At 37.7% G+C, this 22,276-nt stretch overlaps 2 protein-coding genes across 5 annotated transcripts in view; one reads left to right on the top strand and one right to left on the bottom strand.

The window, feature by feature from the left end:
* Positions 1 to 22,276, top strand: part of PCSK5 (proprotein convertase subtilisin/kexin type 5) — a 300,518-nt gene that overhangs the window by 263,164 nt on the left and 15,078 nt on the right. For all 3 annotated transcript variants that reach the window (XM_050944093.1, XM_050944095.1, XM_050944094.1), the window contains 4 exons: positions 7,108 to 7,150; positions 9,249 to 9,391; positions 10,850 to 11,050; positions 21,639 to 21,722. In XM_050944093.1, coding sequence (XP_050800050.1) covers positions 7,108 to 7,150; positions 9,249 to 9,391; positions 10,850 to 11,050; positions 21,639 to 21,722 — 471 coding nt within the window. The remainder of the gene's footprint in view (positions 1 to 7,107; positions 7,151 to 9,248; positions 9,392 to 10,849; positions 11,051 to 21,638; positions 21,723 to 22,276) is intronic.
* The window catches only part of PRUNE2 (prune homolog 2 with BCH domain), a 356,369-nt gene continuing 354,635 nt past the window's right edge, over positions 20,543 to 22,276 (bottom strand). Inside the window, exon 13 of one of the 2 annotated variants that reach the window (XR_007773157.1) lies at positions 20,543 to 20,554. The gene's annotated coding sequence lies outside the window, so the exon portion shown is untranslated. Of the gene's footprint in view, positions 20,555 to 21,439; positions 21,452 to 22,276 lie in introns of those variants that run through there. The other variant, XR_007773158.1, reaches the window with a different exon arrangement.

Below are 22,276 nucleotides of genomic sequence, written 5' to 3' on the forward strand. Positions count from 1 at the left end.
TTGTTTGTAATAATCCTAAAACTGTCACAAACCAAGGCTTCACAACTGTTCCTTGTATTCCTTTTGTTATTCTTGTAACTTGATCACATTTGATTCTTTGATGAGAGAGCATGTACCATCTACTCCCAGACTCAGAGCTTGCTTCGGTGTCTCAGTTTCTCCAGGTTCTTTTAAAAGCAATGAATTTTAAACTTTCTTCAGAGATCTACCATAGCTCTTTAGAAAGTGACTGTGCTACATCTCCTTTAAGGTCAACAGACCTACTCTGGTGGAACTGCAGAATCTGGCTCATTTTATTTCACTGTTTATAGAGTTTCTGAAATTGGTTAAAGTAAAGATGCTTCCAGAGCTGGAAGATATTTGTAGTTTTAGTTATATGCTATGTATGAAAATATAGCACATATGATACATACTTTTTTTTCAACCAGCCAGTGCACTCCATGGGAGAATGGCCAGTGGAGCCACATATTCACCAATCCAGCAGCCCCTCTGCTAAGTTACTTCCCTTCACTTCCATAAACCTCTTCCACAGCTATCGTATGAAGGATAAGTAGCAGTATTTACTAATTGGAGTGATTATCAAGCCAAAGAAAAAGAGTCAGATGAGCAACTACATTGTTCTCGTTCAAGCATTCTTTATAAGAATAAATACTGAAACATTCTGAGTGGCAGTATTCCTGGAAGAACGAATTCAGGAATAAGCATTTTGGACCAAATATGCCTCATTTACACCAGTATAAATCTGAGTAGCTGTCAAAGGTCATCCAAATCAATCTTGACTGCAAGGGAGCTAACAAACAGAGAAGGAAGACTGAATAACTTTCAAAATACTCTGCAAAGCCATTACACAGAATGAGTTGGAGAAAATGGAATATAATGGAGCTAGAGTGAGAGAGAATGTTTTTGGAGAAGATTTAAAGAACCCACGAGATGTCTAAAGGGTGACACTGTGAACAAAGATTCAAGCGTACAGGTACAAATTGGGACTCTGGCTGTTGCGTCCTTGATTAATGAATAGAAAGTGATCTAGTTCCCATAGCAACCTGAGAAACACAAAGGAAAACGTCATTTCTTAAAGATATCTCTGATGATGAATAGGCATAGACTTCCAAAATACAGAGAACTTTACTATAAAGATCCTCTTTTATCTTAGAGTAAATCTTCCTCCAGAGGTTAATCTCACAGGATGGGTTTTAGCTTTGCAGATAATAGGTCTTGTTTGCACTGGCTTCTTAAGTGGGAATTGCAATCTGTCTAAAAATAATACCCAGTAAATTTGGAACCGTTTTTTTTTATTATTATTTTTATTTTCAGCGGTGACATTTTGGTTTAGGCAGAACATGAGATTAAAGGACATTGTCTTTCCAACAGTATCTTCACATGAAGACTTTCCTTGGGTGCTTATAATATTAAACATATCTAATAAGAATCAGTAAATGAAAGGCTCTTTTTTTGTAGCATTTTCTTTCTTTGTGAAATAACGTTACTGGGTCAATTCATGCTTGAGAAAAGCCCATTAAGTCAATGGATTTATTCAAGGGATGAATATGACCTAGAATTTCAGCAGTTTTAGAACTTCAGCACCGCTCCTTTACTATTTCCAGCTTGGCATCTGCAGAGCTGAAATCATTTGTTACTATTCACAAAGCAGTTCAACTTTGACTCCTGGGAGTATTGGGTTTTGGCAAAATCTGACCCAAATTCTGCTTTCATTTCCATGGGTAAGATTCCATCAATTTCATTGAGCTAATCCAGATTCACAGTGTGACTGAGAGCAGAATTTTGCCTTCTCATTATTGGAGGTTTGAAGCCTGATCTTTAGGATCTCGTTAAACCATTTAACCATAGAATTAGTCTGGGAGTGGAATGGCAGTCATTATGTTATATGTTAGAAATCTGCTTGGCTTTGCAAGGTACAAATGCTCCACTTTAACAGTCTAAAATTATGATGTCAGCAGCCACTTCAAGTCAGAATTCTCTGTAGAAATAAACAATAAATAAGAGTTTGTGGCTGATCTGTTGCTGGTGTGTTCTGCTATTTATTTGATGTTTATCAAAGAACTAAAATGTATGTAAAATTTAACAATGAACCTCTCAGCAACTTCACCTCAACTATTAATCACAAGCATCTACTTTTTTAAACAGTTACAAACAGGTGTAAGCTTTGGGTTTGTGCCTTTACATAAGGAAGAGCATTTATAGAACCTCTTACTGACTGAAGCAAATGCAAATCTTCTGGGACTATCTGCATATGAAAGGGAAGTTAAATGTTTATTATATAAGCCTTGCCCTGGCTACACATTTTTGATAGCAGGGGACAGACTGATTCAGCTGCCATTCAAGTCAATGGCAAAACTCCGATGGACTTCTGAGGTACAAGATTAGGACTGTAGTGTTGCTCTCTGATACCCATACTCACACTAAGTAGTGCCTTACTCCACCACTAGTCCTATTGACTTCTGTGGAATCACTTGTGGAGTAATGTACTATTCAACATTAGTAAAAGTATCAGGTGTTAGCCCAGTGAGATATGTATTTCTGTACAATACAGTTTTTTCTCAAACATGAATGATAGCCCTAACGTCTCAATAAATGTGAAACTTACTTTAAAAATAATGCACCTATCAAACTGCTCAGATTCATCTCATTATGTTTCTGAAATACCAAAAACACACTATAGTTTATACTCTCACCCAAGTTAGACATTTTCCTTTTTATTCTATTTTTATGACTGATAACCTCCAGACAAACCCTTCATGCTGAATGATCTGATTTTCAGCTGGTTTATTTCAATGACCCCTGACTAAATACTGCTACCACAATTGTATTGATGGTGTACACTCTCTGCTTAACCTCTCACTTAGGGGCCTGCTCCTCCTCCTATTGATGGATTCTTGCCATTAACATCAACAGGAGTAAGACTGAGCCATTAATTCCTCTCTGTAAACCAGAGATCAGAAAGTTCTTATGTGTGGGATTCATCCCCTGACTGCTAGCAGAAGCACTTGACTGCAGACGACTAGATATACAGCTATCCCATTGCAGTTTTGGTGTATAACAGTTATATGCAGTTTTGGTTTATGAAACTGTGAAACTACTAACTGTGATATGTAAGACAACACTTAGGAAGACAAGATTCTGGGCTAGATGGACCATTGGTCTGACATAGTAGGGCCATTCTTATCTTCATGTATAACCTATCACATCAGGGGTTGGCACATTTTGGACCAGATTGTTATTTTACAAGCTAGTATAAATTAAATCCATTACATCAACTGACCTGTTCCACTTGATAGTACTTCCTCCCACTCAACCTCTTCTCATTTTAAATGCCTCCTAAAAATCCAGATCTCCCCTGGTGTTGAAGAAAATGAATTTATTATCACTCACTCCTGAGACCCACTGCTCTCTCAAGCTATGGAACCATTACATGGAACACACTGAGTAATCACATAATCTTTGACTTCTTATACCCTATCTCCTCTTTTGTTCATTACAACCTTTCCTTACATCATGAGTCAAATTAGACTGTATAATCTTTGGGGAAAAGACCATGTCTTTTTCTTTTTCTTTTTCTTTTGTAAATAAAGCCACAGTAATCAAAATTTAAGTTATTCCTGTGTTACAGCACCGTAATTGAGAGCAGAATCTGGCCTTCTCTCTTGCTGTTATACAGTGATGTACTTTCTCACCTGGCTGGCTCTCAGACGTTCAGGCCGCCCAAAGAAAGGTGTAATGGTGTCAAGAGAAAAAGGAAGAGAAAGGTGAAAAATGAAAACTGGGACAAAAATGGAAGGAAAAGAAAAACACATCTTTCACACAACCGGAGAAGACCCAAGCAACAGAGCTTGGGTCTGATATTTCCCAAAGTTTGGGGACTGCCTTGGTGCTGGGGTTTTGGTTTGAGCCAATCTCTAGTCAACATTCCCATTATGATAGCAGTGTATGTTTCAGTTGCTTTAACTGAGAGCCAATAAAGTGCAAGTAAAAAAAGTTGTAGTGATAAAATATAATTATACTCATCGGTGACACATTAAAACATAAAATACTTTTTTATATTATTTCATGTTATTGTTCAGAGAAACGTAAAAGGCAATACAATTAGCAATAACTTGAAATTAAGCAATTACAAAATCTTGATCCTTAAAGGAAGACCGTAGTGTAATATCAAATCATTTCTAGTCATTACCTTTAATTAAATTTAAAAAGGAGAGCAAGGGCTTGATAATGCCAGGCGCAGAATACCTCCATCTCCTCCTGACTGCAAGAGGAGCTGGGTGTACTTAGCACATTGCAGGCTCAAGGCTAAGTCAATTAATTTTTCCTCCAAGCAATTTAATTAGAAAGGTGATAGTTAATAAACAAACGGAAAGCTAAAACAAAGAGTACATGAAATTATACTCACAGTATATAAAGTTAAGTGTATGCTTGAGTCATTTCAGGATCTGGTTCTAATTTGATGGAACTACTTGTGTGAGTAAATTATACTCAATGGGAGAAATTCAGTACAGAAGGCCAGTAATGTAAGTAATGTTTCCAGAATCAGACCCTGGCTAAATACTGTGAACAGACATAATGAAACATCACCAGGATTTCCAAAACACCTTTGGAATTTATTTTTAATATGCATGAACTTATATAGTAAACATCTATTTAAGCCTCTATGGTAATATTACAAATCTCTTTCAGTTTTACTTTATCTGTTCAACCATAAATACTCCTGCAGCATAACGCCATTATGCTTGTAACATGAATGTCAATACTTCCCTTCGGGAATAGAAAACGCAGCAAACAATTTCCCAAACTAGAGAATTCCAACTGAAATTAGTCTTTGACTTTTGACCAACAGTCTTTGAATGTAATCTTTGAATGTACCTTTAATCTTTGAATGTACCTTTCTTATATCAAAACATGAACTATTTTTACACCACATATTATCTCCACTCCAGCTTTATTGTCCTGGAGAAAGTGTGGGGAGGTGTCAATTTGTTACAAAGTGGAAGAGAAACCAAATGACTTTCTCCATGAACTCCAGGTGATATATATTAGCTCATATCTCTGTAACAAGATCACAAAGCAAATGAAGTCAATTGGAGTTGTGCACACGTAACTGAGGGCACAATTTGGCCATAGATTTTTAAGGAGTAAAATCCTATGCCCACTGTAATCAACGGGTGCTTTGCATTTGGCTTCAAAAGAAGCAGAGGGAGGACCAGTAGAGTTGGAAATAACACTGATAATACCAGGATAATATGCAGATCAATCATGAGTAGTCACATGCCAAAAAGGATTCCTGACACCAGAGACCTCTACTGGTGTGCTTGCCCAGTCCTTTTATAGCTACCCACATGGAGACTGAGCTCTTACTGAATATGATGCGAACACATGGACAGCCATTCCAGCATCCTTTCATGTTTGTTTTAGCCAGGAATTGAGCTTGGTATTAGTCTGGCAAGTTTTCAGGGAGCCACGTTTGAGAAGAATTTAATTCAATACGTTCTTCCAGAATAGAGTCTCTCTCAAAGATGGTTTCAAACAACTTGGAAAATATAAGGTAGGATCTGTATTGAATGGCAAATTCAATATTATAGGATTATGTGTGAGCCATGTTTTATTTTTGCCTGCCATCAGACAAAATTATAATCTTTGGATTTTTTTCTTATCCAAGGTCAATTGGATATTAACAATTTTAACTCAGACACTTTAGCTGCCAAGTATAGGACAGTAAAGTATCCATTTTAATTGACATACTTTTCAGGGAACAAATAATGTTGTAGCAAGTTCTGACAAATGATTTAATGGAGTGACCAAATCAATAGACAACTGTACTCAGGTCACGCTGGTTTAACAAAGGCTGCAAATCTGAATATTCGATTGGGTTCTCCAATGGTTTTAACTAGAAAAAAGTGAAAGAACTGAGATGAGTATGACTTTACCCTTTACAGTATAACCCTATAATTTCCTCCAAATGACAAAAGAAATTAACAATTCAATGATTAGTGTGTTTTCAGAGGGGTCGTCATCACTAGCTAAAGTTCCAGACGTGCATTCCCTGTAATCATTTTCTTTTTTACAGCTGATAGATAATAGCTCAAGAGCCTGCTGTAGGAGTCCCTCTGACAGCTTGTTGTTCCCTGCTATACAGTTGCACAAGTAGGGGACACATAAGTGTTACATATGTATCTACTGACAGATGTGAACGGAAACGAAGTTCTCTGAACCTTCCATAGCAATAAGGATCAACATTGCCCCTTTCTATATCCATTTTTTTGTCATGTATAAAATTATTGGGCCTATTCCTCTGAGTTGCTGAGTAACTTTCCCTCCCACTGGAGTAAACAAGCATTGAGGGTGTGTAGCAAATTATGGTATCAGAGAGAAATGGCAAAAATACATAACTCTGTTTGCCAATCATTTCAAAGGAGAGACAAAACATTTGTAAGTTTTGCTTTGACCTCCATGAATATGATACATTCTTCTTCTGGCTTTAGCAATTTGAAAAGCTGTCAGCAGAACTTACTCTGGAGGCCTCCATATAGGAGTCAAACCCAATCACCTCCCAAATGAAACAATCTAAACTTAGCTTTTCCCAAAGATGGGTATAGCCTCTTGACAAGGTATTTGCTATCAGCACATCCACCTTCACAGGGATGTAAGCATCTGGAAACTAGCAGTGTACAAAGATTGCTTTTTAAAATGTTATACTGAGAATTTCCCTATATAGTAACTAGAATTAGGCCGAAACCACATTTTGAACAGTGACTAGTGATTATGAGTCTCTAAATTTTTTGGTGCCCAATTTAAGACCCCTTGAATGGTCCTGATTTTCAGAAGATGGGTGCTCAGCGCTTTATGAAAAGCTAACCCCTTTAAGGTGTTTTAATTTGGGCGCCCAGAATCACTGGTCACTTCAAAATTTAGGCCAGAATCTGGTTTTGGGAAGAAATTACTTCAAAACTGAAGGGGATTCAGATCTGAGATTCCAGTTCAGGCCCATCTCTAATAACTGCAATATCAGAAAATAGTTTATTTCTAAATTTTGCCATGTATAGCATTTTATGTTTCAAACTGGAGTATCATTTATATAATTTTGTTCTTTAATTCCAGATGATCCGAGAATATGCACAGCATGCATTCACAATTACTATATGTAAGTTCAACTCTTTTAGTGTCACTACATTTTCTGAACCAAAAACAATGCTCCCAAAGGTACTGGTGGTTATGCCATTTCAGTTAGCTTCATAGTTGCTGCTTGAACAAAGAGGGGTTGTGGAGGAACTTTAAAAAAGGGGGGGAGATAGGTGTGGCGGAGACCCCCTCAAACACTAAAGCAAAACATTATTCACTTGAAGATACTTAACACCATGGCCTTAACTCTCACTGACCATAATAAGCATTGAGAAAATTTATATCCAAGCAGAAACAGGTTGTTTTCATCTTTTCATGCTCCTACCTAAGTCAATGGCAAAATCCCCAAAGGGAGCAGGTTCATGCCTGACATCTGATATTCAGTGATGGCAATAAACATATCCAGCACTCTAACACTGTGAAGCTATTGAGATGAGCAGCCAGTGGCATAACAAACAATAGCCCACCTATTTACCTGCTTGAGGGAAAGCCTTACTTTACTGAAAATGGCAAGTATCCAGCCTCATATCAGTGTTCAGGAAGCTTTTGTCTTTCGGTACCTGATCCTGGAAATTTATCTGTTGGCAAATTCCAAGATTAGTCCCCATATATTCTACAGCTGATATCCACTATCTACAGGGCCTAGTGGTAAGTATTTGCAGTTGTAATTAATTTAATGATTGCAGTTAGAAAACACATATTACAATCTTCAACATTCATGCTGTAGATTAAGTAACATCTAAGATTAAAAACTGGCTGATAGATCTCAAAATGTAATTGTAAACAAGGAATCATCGAGTATGTATTTCTAGAGAGACTTCAGAAAAGATTAGTTCTTGAACCTACATTATTTAATATTTTTATCAATAACCTGGAAGAAAACAAAATCATCACTGATAAAGTTTGAAAGTGACACAAAAATTGGGATAAATGATGAAGAGGACAAGTCACTGATACATAGTGATCTGGATCACTTGTTAAACTGGGCGCAAACAATATGTGTTTCAATATGGCCAAATGTAAGGTCGTACATCTCGGAATAAAATATGTGTGCCATACCTACAGGAAGGGAGACTCTATCTGGGGAAGAAGTGACTCTGAAAAAAACTTGGGGGGCCATGGTGGATAAGGAGCTGAATATTAGCTCTCAGTGCAACACTGACATTAAAAGGGCTAATGTGATCTTTACATGTATTAATTGAGGAATATTGAGTAGGATTAAGGAGGTTATATTACCTATGTGTTTGGCACTGCTGAAATACTGTGTCCAGTTCTCGTGATCAAAATTCAAGAAGGAGGTTGAAAAATTGGAGAGGGTTAAGAGAAGACTCACAAAAATGATTAAAAGATTAAAATACATGTCTTATAGTGATAGACTCAAGGAGCTCAATTGACTTATTCTACCAAAGAGACGGTTAAGAATTTATTTGACCTCTGACTATATGTACCTACATAAGAAACAGAAATTTAATAATAGAAGGCTCTTCAATCTAGCAAAGGTATAACAAGATCCAATGGCTGGAAGTTGAAGCTAGACTTACTCAGATTAGAAATAAGGCGCCACTTTTTAACAATAAGGTTAATTAACCATTGAAACAACTTACCAAGGGTACTAGATCACTGGACATTTTAAAATCAAGATTGGACATTTTTCTAAAAGACACGCTCTAGTTCATTGGACTTAAAACAGGAATTAATTCAAGAAAGTCTTATGGCCTCTATTATGCAGGAATTCAGATTAGATGATCACAACTGTCTCTTCTGGCTTTCAAATTTGTGGATCTATGAGTCTATGTATACACATACATGACTGTGTGTACAAATATGGTGTTACACATGTTCAGATGGCCAGTTATTATCAAGCAATTGCAATAAATGTACAAATTAGACACACAATTGTGTGCATTAATTTTTTTAAATCAAACTTTACAAGTATATTTGAGAACCATAATATTAACAAACCTGGCTTGTAGAGTAGTGTTGAACTAGGTAGCTATTTAGTTTGTGAGTAATTGTATTACATCTGCTTAGGAATTATGTATGTTCACCACACTTACAAAAAATGAACTCCATGACCTCACACAGTTTTATTAAAATTACTAAGAATGTTCTGTCACTAGGTATAAGCAGCATTGTTATAAGAACTGCCCTGAGAACACCTACAATGATGAGAGTACTCTCCAGTGTACAGAATGTAGTGAAAACTGCAACAGCTGTGACAAGTACGAGTGCTACTGGTGTAAAAAAGGCTTTTATCTCTTAGGTAAGCAAAGTAACAGGTAATATACATATGCAGTCTCAAAAATTATTTGGAAGCCTTGCACTGAAAGCCAAAATTCGGACCTAATTCTCTGAGGTTCCTATAGAGCATCCTTTATAGACATCATTGTGAATCAAGGGCACCTTGTATAAGCAGGTCCTTTGTGTAAATACAAGGGATCTTTTGGTTCAAAAGTCCCAAAATATTTGACTATGAATTCCAACTGGGATTTTTATTTTTAACAAGTGTTTGGCTTCAATCCCCTCTCTTTGAGCACGTACAGGAAAAGATTTCTATTTGATAGAGCTATGTGAAACAAGGTGATTTTAGTTCGACAGAGAGTCAAGCAAACCTTTTCTTTGCTTTTAATTTGTGTGGCTTTGCACATTCTATTTTAACTTTGACTTTCAGGTCTGAACAAATAAACCTCAAATGTTCTGAGCAAAACCCAGTTAAAACCACTAAATTTCATATCAAACTCACACAAAACTAAGAATTCCTCATAAAACTATTAAGGAACCTCAGATTTGCTCAAACTAGCCCTGAATCTATTTTATCTATTTTAGTGTTTACATTGCCGAACATCACCATGATATCAGAGCATCTTCGCTGTGGTAGCTGAAGTTCTGAATCAACCCAGGTTCACTCAATATTGGCCCCACATTTGCTGGAATCTTAAAATTAATCAAACCTTGGGTCTAGATTTGGATCTTAGATTTTTGTTGTCCCATTTTAGAGGTAGGGTTCAATCATGAAATTCAGATCTAGATCTGAACTTTGATAAGATGGTGTCGCAGTGCTCTATAGGATGTTGATCAGGTGCCTTTGATAAGATGGTGAGTGTCAATATTTTGAGACAGACTTAGCTCTACTTAAACCTTGGTAGAGAATGGCTTGAAAGGTTTGTGAAGTTTTCTATAAGGACATGGGCTGAGTTTAAAAAGTTTGCAATAAAATTTAAAACCACGGGCCAGGATGACGGGGGGAGGCACAACAAAATATTCACACTGTTCTGTTTGTTTCTCTTAAATTATCTCAGAGAGAGATCAGGGATATATGCCTCCCCCAATCTCAAGTAGCCAGGATTATTCAAAATACACAGATCTAATCTTGGATGCTGAAACCTAAAGAATACAGTTTTGGAGCTGTGATGGGTCTCAGCTGCAGGATTCCCAATTTGACTTTAATTTGTTCATTTCCAACTGGCTTTAATAGGAATCATAATACTGAAACCACACACAATCTTTCAAAATGTGTCCTTGAATTTCCAACAGGGGTTGAAAGCGGTATAAAGAAGACTAGAGATTAAATTTCACTAATAATCCTCAAGTACACAGTATTGCTAGTGTTGCTGTTCCCCACAACACCCAGAATGGATAGGTCTATAAAGCATTTCTTCTTCTTGTGGTTCTCAACCTGTGTGAGTGATACTATGACTTAAAGGCTCTATCTATGTTGCAGATGAGAAATGTGTCAGTGACTGCGGGGCTGGTTTCTACAGTGATGAGGACTTTGCAGAATGTGAAGAATGCCATAGGACCTGTGCAACATGTGAAGGGCTCAACTTTGATGACTGCACCAGCTGCAAAGAGAATTTACAGCTACTGCACGGAAAGTGTGTGAATCCAAAAACTATGGTAGTGGAGGGGAAATTCTGGAATGGTATGTTGCTAGATCCTTTGATCCCTTTCATTTCACCCCCATAGACTATGATTAGAAATGTTTAGAAAGGCATCCAAACCCATGTTTCCAAGGTCCTATAGATTGGATAAAAATATCTTATATCTAAGTAGACTGAGAAGTAAAGGAATCCTGCTGACTATGAGTATAAATCTGGTTACAGGGGGTAGAATTCTCCCTCTGGCAGAGAACCTAAAGCTTATGCACAATTTAAATCCAGTTTAGGCCCTATTTTCGAGGCCTTGTGTTGACTCCTTGAACAGGGTTGAATTTCACTTTGAATGAAGTATAGAGCATATTCTAAGTAATTTAATGGATCCTCAAATTTAAGAATAACCATAATGAACTAATGGACTGAACACTGGATTTGGAGCAGGAGTTCTTGAAGTCTAGCCCTGGTTCTGCCAGAAGCTTAATCTGTGGCTGCGTAAGGTCACTTCAACTCTCTCTATCTCGGATTCCCCATCTATACAATGGAGATAATATTTTTACTTCCACAAGAGCATGGCAAGGTATTAATTAATGTCAGTGAAACATTCTGAAATGCAAAATGCTATTGCTGAGTATTATCATCATTACTGGAACAGAGCAAATGATTTGACGCAAATCTTCTTTGTTTTCATGAACTACCTGCAAACAGATCACAGTACTTTCACATATGTTCACTGTAAAAATTACTTACGTATTTCTTCAGCAAATAATTCTTAGCCGGTAAATGATTAAAGAACAACTCCTTGTGATTATTGGTAATTTGCACTATGTACTGTGTTGGGATTTTTTAATTCCCAGTTTGCATGATTTATGCATCAAATCAAAGCAGCGCTACGTGTGAATTTTATGAATTCACTTTTTGTGAATATTTGTATACAAACTTTAAAGTAAGCTTTTTAAAATGAAATTCACTGCCGTGCAGAGGCCCAGCAGAAGTCCTCTGCATGGCTTAAGTCCCACACTAGGGTCTAAATAGGACTTCAATGAAGCATAGGCCTGCTACTGGCCCTCTGAATGGGCGTGAATTTCACCCTGTGTGAACATTCAAATTAGTAAAGCTCAAGTGCTCAGACGACTCATTGAAAGTGAACATGAGAAATGTGGTCAAATCAAAATTTGCTTTTGATTCAAATGCATTTATATGGATTTAAAAGAGCAAATACAAGAACGGCTGTCCTGAGATCTAGATGGCTTTGCCATTAACTAACATCTATATAATCCTTCTGCCAGGTGGTGTTGGCAGCAACAAGAAAATGTTCGCACTAGTAGCTCATCTCTAATTATTGTCTAATGTTTCCAAACTAATGTACTTCCTATCCATTAAAAGGTGTTGTGCCCAACAGAAGCATATTTCTTATCTGCAAAAACAATATATGTAGAGGCCTTGAATTTGCTTTTATTTGGCATCTAGATGCTTTCTTCTAGTTACAATTATCTATAACTATGAATACATAATGATACATAGGAATTTTGTCTCATCTGAGAATCTCATTTTGTTCCACCAAGGCAAGTAAGTATTATTATTCCCATTTGATTCCCATTTATTCAGGACTGAGCCACAGGTAAAATGACATGTCCCAGGTCACACATTGAGTCAGTGGCAGAATAAAAACCTCAAGTCACTTCACTCCCACTCCCTGCTATAACCAAACAAAATACGCAGCTAGCTGTGTCATGTTCATTAAGGTGGCAATCTAGCCAAAATCCCCAAACCCGCATAGCTTAACTCAATAACTATCACAAGTGCCTTTGAATAAGCTTCTTAATCTTTTTCTATTAAAAAGTATGCTAAAGTGAACGCAGGCAGGTTTGTGGCTGAGGTGTGTTGGACCTTGATCTCAACTCACAAATAACAATGCCATTACCTTCATCTCTGCTGTACTATGTCTGAGCACTTGGATCCAGACAATGTAGCTGAAAATGTTACAATGGATTTAGTAACTGAACTGACCATTCATATTGGACAAGTTGGTTGTAACCAACCTATTGAGTCTCCATGAGACAAAAAACTGTTGTCTCAGTTTGGCTCCTAGACAAACAAGTTAAAGGGAAGCATACCAGAGCATGCTAAGAGATAAGTCAATGTGAAGGCAGAATTAATTCACATTCTGAGAGGTTAATGTAGCTAAGACAGGATTAAAATCACTTTCTGGGTGTACAGTATACATTTTTTGTATGTCTAACTTTCACTTCCATTTCTTGTGTGAGGATAAATAGAAGTCCAGAATCATGAATTTTCATGAGCACATAGACCAGAGACTAAGACAATGTGTATATAAAAGCTTCCTAAATTATACTTATTTTGTGGGTACTTTGGTGGGCTAACAACTCAATTCCAAACTGGGAATTTGTTAATAAATCATATCAAGGCCTGAAATAAGGAAACAGAGCTTGTCTGGCATCCAGACATTTAAAAGGAAAGGCAAGCCAAGAAAAAAAAATGGTTGAGCTCTGTGTTTGTAGCTCAAAACATCTGTATTTTATCTGGTGTACCAGATGATGAAATGACTTTGGGAGCCAGGAGACATACTAGTGTAGGCTTGATTCACCAAGTGATTACACACACCCTATCAACTGGACTAGACATTTTGCAAGCTGAAATCAGGTCTTAATTGTGCCAGTTCACTGGAAATACCACACCCTGAGCTTGTATGCGCCTCAGTCATACAGTGTAGCCTAGCGTGTTCTTTTGAGAGGTGCAAAGGACATGTTTCTGTTACAGATTCAACATGGGGTACGTGCCTCTTCACAGGCAAATCATTTCAAAATAAAATTTGTCATTAATTATGTACAGTAAGTATACAGCTAGTACAGCTCATATCACACATTGTAACACAGAATGGAAGTAGCATCCAAAAAGAAGCTATTGGGAAGTGTACTAGAAGCCTTACACCAAAAGCATGTGTCTGTGCACATTTTTCTTTCCCTAAATACCAAATTAGACAAGAATTAACAAATATAATAATATGTTAATAGAGGATTGGTGGGGAGAAGACAAAATATTCAGAAATCAGAGGATTACAGAAATTACAGGCCAGCTGATACAATTCTTTATAGGTCCACTAACTTCAATGTAGCTATGTTGATTTACACCAACTAAGGATCTGGCTGTAGGTGTGCATTTTGTAGTGTATCTGGAAAGAGATGTGAGACTTGTGATAGGGACTAATGGATAAGGCAGAGAGATGGGGAATATGGAATAAGGGGGAGAGGAGGAGAAAGAAATCTAGATGGAAAATTTTATGACATCTACAGAGGAGGATTTAGCACCATAGAAGGAGGTAAGGGACTTTTTAAATAGCATCCATATGTGAAATGTAACTCTGTCAGAGGCAGGCAACACTTATTCACTAACCTATACATTTTTTTCATCATCCTCATTGGAGTTGCATGCAGATTTTTTATTCGAGGCATTCATTCATTAAATTAATCTTGTGGCTGTTATGTGATAACCAGCTTGGGAATTAATGGTTACTGGGGGTTGTGACTTACTTCTCACCTAACCTACCAGTACCCTTGAATTTATAATTCTCATAAGTCGTTGAGATGGGATAGCTTCTAGTATTTTATTACCTCTGTATATTGTTTTCATTATGTTTTATCATGGCTATTTAATTGTAATTAGCTTTTTGAGATATGTGGTCTATTTTATGTATTTTTATTCAGGGCTGTATCATTTTTGCAAGGCCAGTGCCATAAGCAGAATAAAATCTAACAAACTAAACAGCATCCCCACTGGAAACAACTGGCTTTCATTCAAATCACATCCTTACTACACAGTATATAGACCAAACAGGTCACCTTCTAAAAGTAATGTACACATGGTTACAACCCTGGCAGTGCAGCTCCTTCTATGTTCCTCACTACAGCGATGTATTGCATGATTTTGACTTCGAGTTTACAAAAAAAAATTTCACAAAAAAAATAATCAGGTTTTCTTTAGTAGAAGCTGCTGTAATTTTCAATTAGGAAGCAAAGGAGAGTAATTACAAATGGGAGTGGGGGAGCCAGTTTGATATCATGAACTGAAACAAATTAACTTTTTAAATCCCTTCTCCCTTATATCTGAGCACAAATAAATGTGGTTTCTAAACAGAGAAAACAAATGTACTGAGTCCATAGGTGGTTTTTGTAAATGTGAATAAAATGGTTTGATCCTACACTGCACAGGTGTGAAGGATTGTTGTGTGCATAAGCACAAGGTAAAAACTAACACAGGCTGGCCAGCCAGGGATCACAGGGAAACTGACTGTGCATTAATGAGAACTCTGCTGTGGCTGCCTAGCAGCATGAGAAAGACCAAAGAATGGACTGCAGAGACCTGCATGGGACTATTGTAGAGCCCTGGAGAAGGACTGGGATCCCACAGGTCCCACTGCCATAATAGCAGGAGCAGAACTAAATATAGATCTCTACTGCACGGCTAAGTAGCTAATTTGAATGCTGAGGACTGCATGTAAACCAATGTCTCTTCAGACACACCCATTCATCCTGCATTCTTGAAAGCAAGTGAGTAGGCATTCAAGAAGCCTCAAATTTACTTTCACTCAATGTGAAAGATTACATTGGATATCTTTAAGGATGAGTGTACTGTTTCTTTAGATCTGTAACAGATGATTCTAAGGGAAATCTTAAGTAGAAGCACAAGAAAGATAAAAAGTAACTTTAGGGACCCTTGACTTCAGTATTCCAACATGGTCAGGATATTACCCACTGTTATCTTCCTTAGAACAAAGTTCCTTGTTCCATGTTAAAAGAAATCAATGCTTACTGTGATTGTTTATCACTGTCCCATGTCCTGTTGTTGGAGGTAGACTGACATTTTGAACTAGCATAAATAAGAAAGGAAGAAAACCAAAGTTCAGCCTTTCCTAAAACTTTCAGTTTGATAAGATCATGGAACGGCCTGAATGGATGGAATGCTACCACATATCCCAAACTGCCATAAAGCTTAACTCAGAAAGTGGCAAAAGTACAAGTCAGCTCCTTAGTTTCTGCAATGGGGGAGTGAAGCTGAAAATATTTATAAAATTGCTTGCCTTTACTGATGAAGGAAACAAGAATTAACATGGTATTGAGGCAAATTTTGGCCCCACTGGAAGCTTACGTGTGACATTTTAGTTTCTGCAAAATCATCCAAGCTCTGAAGGTCTGAAAAAGGTTTTTTTGCATTTTTTTAAACCAGCAGTGAAGCAGTAAACATTATCATCAATGAGCTTCAGAGTAAACATTCCATATATATGAATCAGGGCAGTCCACACTTCTCTCTGACTGATGTATTATTTCAGGCTGTCTGCTAAATTAGCAAATGTCATTGCAATAGTGGACATCAGGCTCACATATTTAGTCTTCTTCACAACCATAAAGATTAGAGATTTCAATTTTAAATGAAAGCTTAGATTTCAGAGCCCAAGAAGGAATCCTCCAGATACATGTAATGGCTGGCCAAACAGCCGTGATCTGGTCTCATTTAATGCTTGGTATAATATAACTATTAAGGGGTACAGTAGGTCAGAATGCAAGGCTAACTGCCAGAGCTGGCAATTCTTTTTTGTAGTCTCATCAATCTTTTTACTTCAGAGATACAATTCCTCCACTAAATATCTAACTAATTCTACCACTTCCTTACAGAAAAATTCTACTTGTCCACATGTCCAGAGTAAGTAATGGGTCAGTGACAAGTAAAATATTGTGTGGCAGAAACTGACCATCTGGTTTCTCATTATCATCAGAGCAAAGGCCAATAAATACATTTTGTCCCCAGGCTGGCAAATTTTTTTGACAACTTTTCAAGACTGTTCTATGTATAAAAACATTGGTCCCATCATGGCAGGTGCAGTGCACAGGGATCTATCACAAGATTTTTTGCAGTATATTACTCATTTAGAAGGATATTTAGGGCATCACCCTGACTACTTTGTTTTTTCAAAATGAGGGTCCAACTGCTACTATTAAAATAAATGACAGTTTTGAAGGAGGGAGAACTCAACAATTCAGAATTCAAAATAGGCCCAATTAATTGCAAGCTTTTCATATTGGTGCTAGGAAGAGAATCCTCAAGTTGAGGGTAAGTATTTATTTCTGACTGAAAAGTTATAAACTAGAGTAACTGGATTATAGAAGTGGGTATTCATCCACGAAAGCTTATGCTCCAATATATCTGTTAGTCTACAAGGGGCCACAGGACTTCGTTGCTTTTTACAGAAATTTTCTTGTGTTTCCCAGGTAAAATATCACAAAAGCTTAACTGCTTGTGCATATTCCCCTCTGGTGGAGACTGTAATGTATTGCAAAGACTGACTATCACAAATGTTGCCAAGAGAAACAAACATTAAACTATAATCTTGATCGCTGAATATGTCAATGTAAATGAAAGTTGATATTTCTTAATTGTAAACAGTTAGATGTTTTCAAGACAATTTCTCTATAAACATTTCTCAGCAGTTGTTAAGTGTCTCTGTCTTAGCCTTATCAAATTGCTATTTATTATTTATGTTGCCTTAAGTCTCAGTCAGGATCAGAGCCCCATAATCTTGGTAGGGCAACTACAGCTATATTTCTGTTTCCCTTTTTTATCTTCATAACTGGTATTAAATGACAACATTTAGAACAGTTTTCCCTGTCTACAGAGAGGATTTTAAGGGAAATAAAATATTCAAGGTATCAGTGTGACTGCTGAGAAATTACATAAAATAATTTTGTATTCCATCTTAATACAAGAAAATCTCAATTTTTGTGGGAATCACTGTATCCTTGAGAAATTTTGAAAGTGCTAAGAAAGGATAGAGTGACCTTAGAAATGCAAATGCAATAGATTCTAGGAACAAATGGTATTCAGTTCATGCGAGGTTTCAGAGGTAAATAAATAAAGTGAGAAACATTCTTAGTTAACAACATGACTATGGAATATATCAACAATTCTTCAAGAGAATCATAGTGTGGGGCTTACTTCAAAAAGAAGGAACGAAGACAGATGACTGGATTTGCAGACCAGTGGGTCTCACCTCAATATAAGAGAAAACGATACAATATATTTAAGGATAGAAGAATAAAAAACCTGAAAAAATATAACCCAATAGGATCAATTCATGTAAGAAAATGATACCTAACATTTTCAGAGTATTTTTTTAAAAAAATACTAAATAAACATGGCCCAATAAATACATTTTACTTGGTATTCTGCAAAGGGTTTGTTGAAGTCCACAATAAAACATTAAGTGAATAACTATGAACTGAATAGGCAAAGTCTTATCAAAAACCAGCTGTAGTGAATTCCTCAGAATGAAGAGAGATCAGCAGTGAGGTTCTTAGAGGTCTGTCAAGACTCCTGTAGTCTTAATGATTAGGGAAACTAGAGTGAAGTTTGCTGATTGCTCTAAGTTGTTTTGATTAGTAACATCCAGACAGTTGAGAGGGACTCCAGATGGCTTCTAAGTGCATTGGCAATCTGACAGTGGATGCAATCTAGCCTGAATAAGTGTACAGTAATATATACTGTTAAAAGTTAGAATTTCATAGACCATAATGGGTATTGAAATTGCAGGCCCCTCAGAGGAAAGGAATTATCATAAATAGCCTGGTGGAATATCATCTGCCCAGCGCATAGCACAAAACAAACACAGAAGCTGCTTGGGTGTGAGACAGGACCAAGGTAACCCTGTATAACTGCAAGATCAATAACCAAGGATCTTGAAGTCCTACTGACTGCTAAATCCAGCTTTTTAGAGCCTAGCTCAAAGAAACAAACATTGCCCTTCAAGGTTACATAGTAAGGCTTCCTGAATCCTAGACTCTATGAACTTAACTAAAATGAATAACTCTATAAAGCTAAAGTTTCAATCAAAAAGCTTTCTCCTATTCCCACCCTGCAAAAGTTTTACCTACCCCCTTACTGGCCAGTTTCAGTGTCCTACAGTCCAGTTCTCTTATAGTGTGTTGGGAGAGTGGCTTAATTAATCCCAGCTGGCCCAGCCCTACTACTCTGATAGTGCATACACTAAAGGCATGCAACTGTGGGCTTTCCTCTGCTCAGAGAGACATAATTACACTCTCCCTGCTAACCTGGAAGGAGAGCTAGGGATTGGGATAGAAAACAAATCAGTGTTTGCTGATGGTACATAGTGTAGGCCTGAGCTCTGTTTTGGGCACCATACCTTTGCTGTTGCTAAGAAGGAATAAATCTGGATAAGTACAATGAGGCTAATGAGAGGTATGATAAAAAAAACTAGGACTGTTAAAACTGGAAAGAAGAAGAGTTAGAAGGGGCTTAATCTAGTGTTTAAGATTGTAAAGGATATAAGAATTAATTGATCCATCTCTCCTTGTTTCCTTGTCTCATAATTAAGGTTAAGATTTTGTCACAATTATTCTTAGTAAAACTCAGAGAAATCATGGGCAATTTAAAAAAAAAAAATCACAGGAGCCCATGACCTGTTTCTAACTTCATTAAAAATAACCGGGGTGGGTAGGGCTGTGGGGGAGGGGGAACGATAGCTGAAGTCCCAGGGATGGGGACTGACTGGCCGAGCCCATCCACCATGGATGGGGAACAGACACAGCCCCAGCTCCAGTGACCACAGTCACAGGGAGGGTGTACAGCACCAGCTCCAGAGCTGGCTACAGCTTTAGGACAAGGGCACATAGTCCCAGATCTAACCACAGCCATGGGCTCACAGCCTCTACCACAGCCATGAGGGCATGTGCACAGCCCTGGGAAGCTGTGAGGGGGGTACCTGGGCCCAGCTGCATGGCAGGGGTGCACGGTCCCAGATCCAGCTGCTAACAGCTGAAGCCAAAGAAGTCACAGAGGTCTGGTAAGTATATGTGGGAGGCCTTGGGTTCAATCACCCTCTCTGCTTGATTTAAAGAAGGGAATTGCACTTGGATCTCCTACATTGCAAAAAGGTGCCCTAGTCACTCAGCTATAGGATACTCTGGGGTAGGACTTTCTCAATCTCTCCTCTTGAAAGTAAGTGTCTAAATAATGAATTAGTCCTCAGTAGAGGGAATTGAACTTGGGGGGCATCTACAGTAGTTAGAAGCTCACTAACCCCTGTGCTATATGAGAACCTGAAGTAAAGATTTCTCATTCTCTCCTGTTGAAGCTCTTCCACGTTGTATAAGCTATTTGACTAGTCATTGAGCCAGAAAGAGCCTGTGAGCACAACTGACTCTACAGCCTTCTGGTTACAGTACTCCAATAGGCAGTGGGAGAGCCAAGGTTGAGCCCTGGTGCCAATGACTACATCATTATTTATACCCATTTCTCTGTAAGTAAACTATGGGTCTGAAAAGCTTTGCCCAGAACTAGTCATGGATTAAAGAGAGTGATACCTATCAATGGTAAAATGCTGCTGGGATATATGTTAATAACTGGTAAATATATCCATCACAGAAGAGAGTACTATGTACATTCACAAAGGTCAAATGCATATTGATCCAAAACATGGGTAGCCAAAATACAGGTTGGTCAAACACAGCAGTGTCCACCCTCATCTTTAATAAGAAAGACTAACCTGAAGGGGTTTCAGAATCCAACGCTACATCTTCATTTGAGCAGCTTTTTGCCTGGATCAAAATGAAGAATTGCATGCTGGGACCTATGGCATTCACAGGCTACCCCTGTGCACATCATGAATGTACCTCAGGCTCCTGGAAATGTGGACATCAGCTGAGCAAAGTCTATGCAAACATTACCCCAAATTTCCTACTGAGAGTGTGAAGTGTAAATTTGCAGATAAAAAGATTCCATAAGAGGAACATGAAGGATTTTTCCTGATGGGGAGAACTGGGAGATGATTGATACATGGTGAATACATCTCTTTCCAGGCACTCCCTTCTTCCCCTTCATATTCTTAATTCACTTCCAAGGAACTCCTAAAATGTGTTAGGGAAATAATGTAATCAACTAGCATGAAAGCATAATACAAATTCTTCGTTCAGCAGCAGTCCCCTAACCATATATTCCTCCCCTCTGCCCTCTCCCCAGATAAAATGTGTCTGTGTTTACCTATTTGTGGTCTAAATTCTATGACCATCCATACCACTAACCTGAAATTACCAAGAATAAGCTAAAATATCCTCTGCACTTGCAATAAACACTCTAGAACAATGCCAAACTGGATTTGAGGGTGCCCTTTGTATCTTATTTTTCTACACTAACCCTTTACTGATCAGCCAAGAATATGTGATTGAATTAAACTGTAAATTGTCTAATTTCAAGGAATATAATATGAGACTTTTATGGCTGTAAATAGTTAGTTAGGTTTTTTAAAATAGCTCTGAGTGAATCTATGTAGAAAAAGCAAATAGGAAATTTCCCAGACTGAATGAAGGTGCCCTGCCTACTTGTCCTCCTAAAAGTGCCATTGGTGATCCAGTGTCCACCCTCATCTAGATTCTGATCTCAGTTATATCTTTCATGTCATTATTCCAGATTCACGCTGGTGTATCTGAGCTCAGAATCTGTCCCTTTGATGATCTGATTTATTTAATACAGTTAGCAGGTGTGCAAATGGTGGTAGGAAAATACAGCTAATAAACGGAGTAAACAGTAGTATTTTTCCCTCTTCCCTCCCAGACTCAAAAAAACAGTTCCAACAATGTGATTCTTCATGTTGGACCTGTGATAGAGCTGCTGAGGTGTGCACTTCATGTCCAGAAGGTAAGTGACATTCAGCTTCTTTGGGAAGAGTTTGTAGTTGGCTAGATGCTTAGGTACATTATATATTCCTAGGGAATATTTTGGTTAATGGATAGTAGAAGGTTGTTTAATCTAGCAGATAAAGGCATAGCAAGATCCAATGACTGGAAGCTGAAACTTGATACGTTCAGACTAGGAATAAACCATTTATTTTTAGCAGCAAAGGTAATTAGCCATTGGACAAACTTATCAAGGGATCTGATTCCCCACTGACTCAATCAGAAGTTATGGGCTTAATCCAGGAATTATTGGGTAAAATTCTATGTTATTCAAGATGTTAGCCTGGATAATCATCATGCTCCCTTCTGGCCTTAAAATCTCTGAGTGAGTTGGCTATAAGACTGGCCTTTTTGGCAAATGGTTTAAAAGAATGTTGCAGTTTTTAAAAAGATAGGAAAAAACCCTAAATTCTGGATTTCCAGGAAATGCAAAATTAAGGTTCCCTTTTTAAAAGAAGAAACCCACCAATATGCTACTGCAGGTTTGGCCACCACAAACAAGATCCTGGAGTTATT

Source organism: Gopherus flavomarginatus, chromosome 3, assembly GCF_025201925.1.
Source record: "Gopherus flavomarginatus isolate rGopFla2 chromosome 3, rGopFla2.mat.asm, whole genome shotgun sequence".
Lineage (NCBI taxonomy): Eukaryota > Metazoa > Chordata > Testudines > Testudinidae > Gopherus > Gopherus flavomarginatus.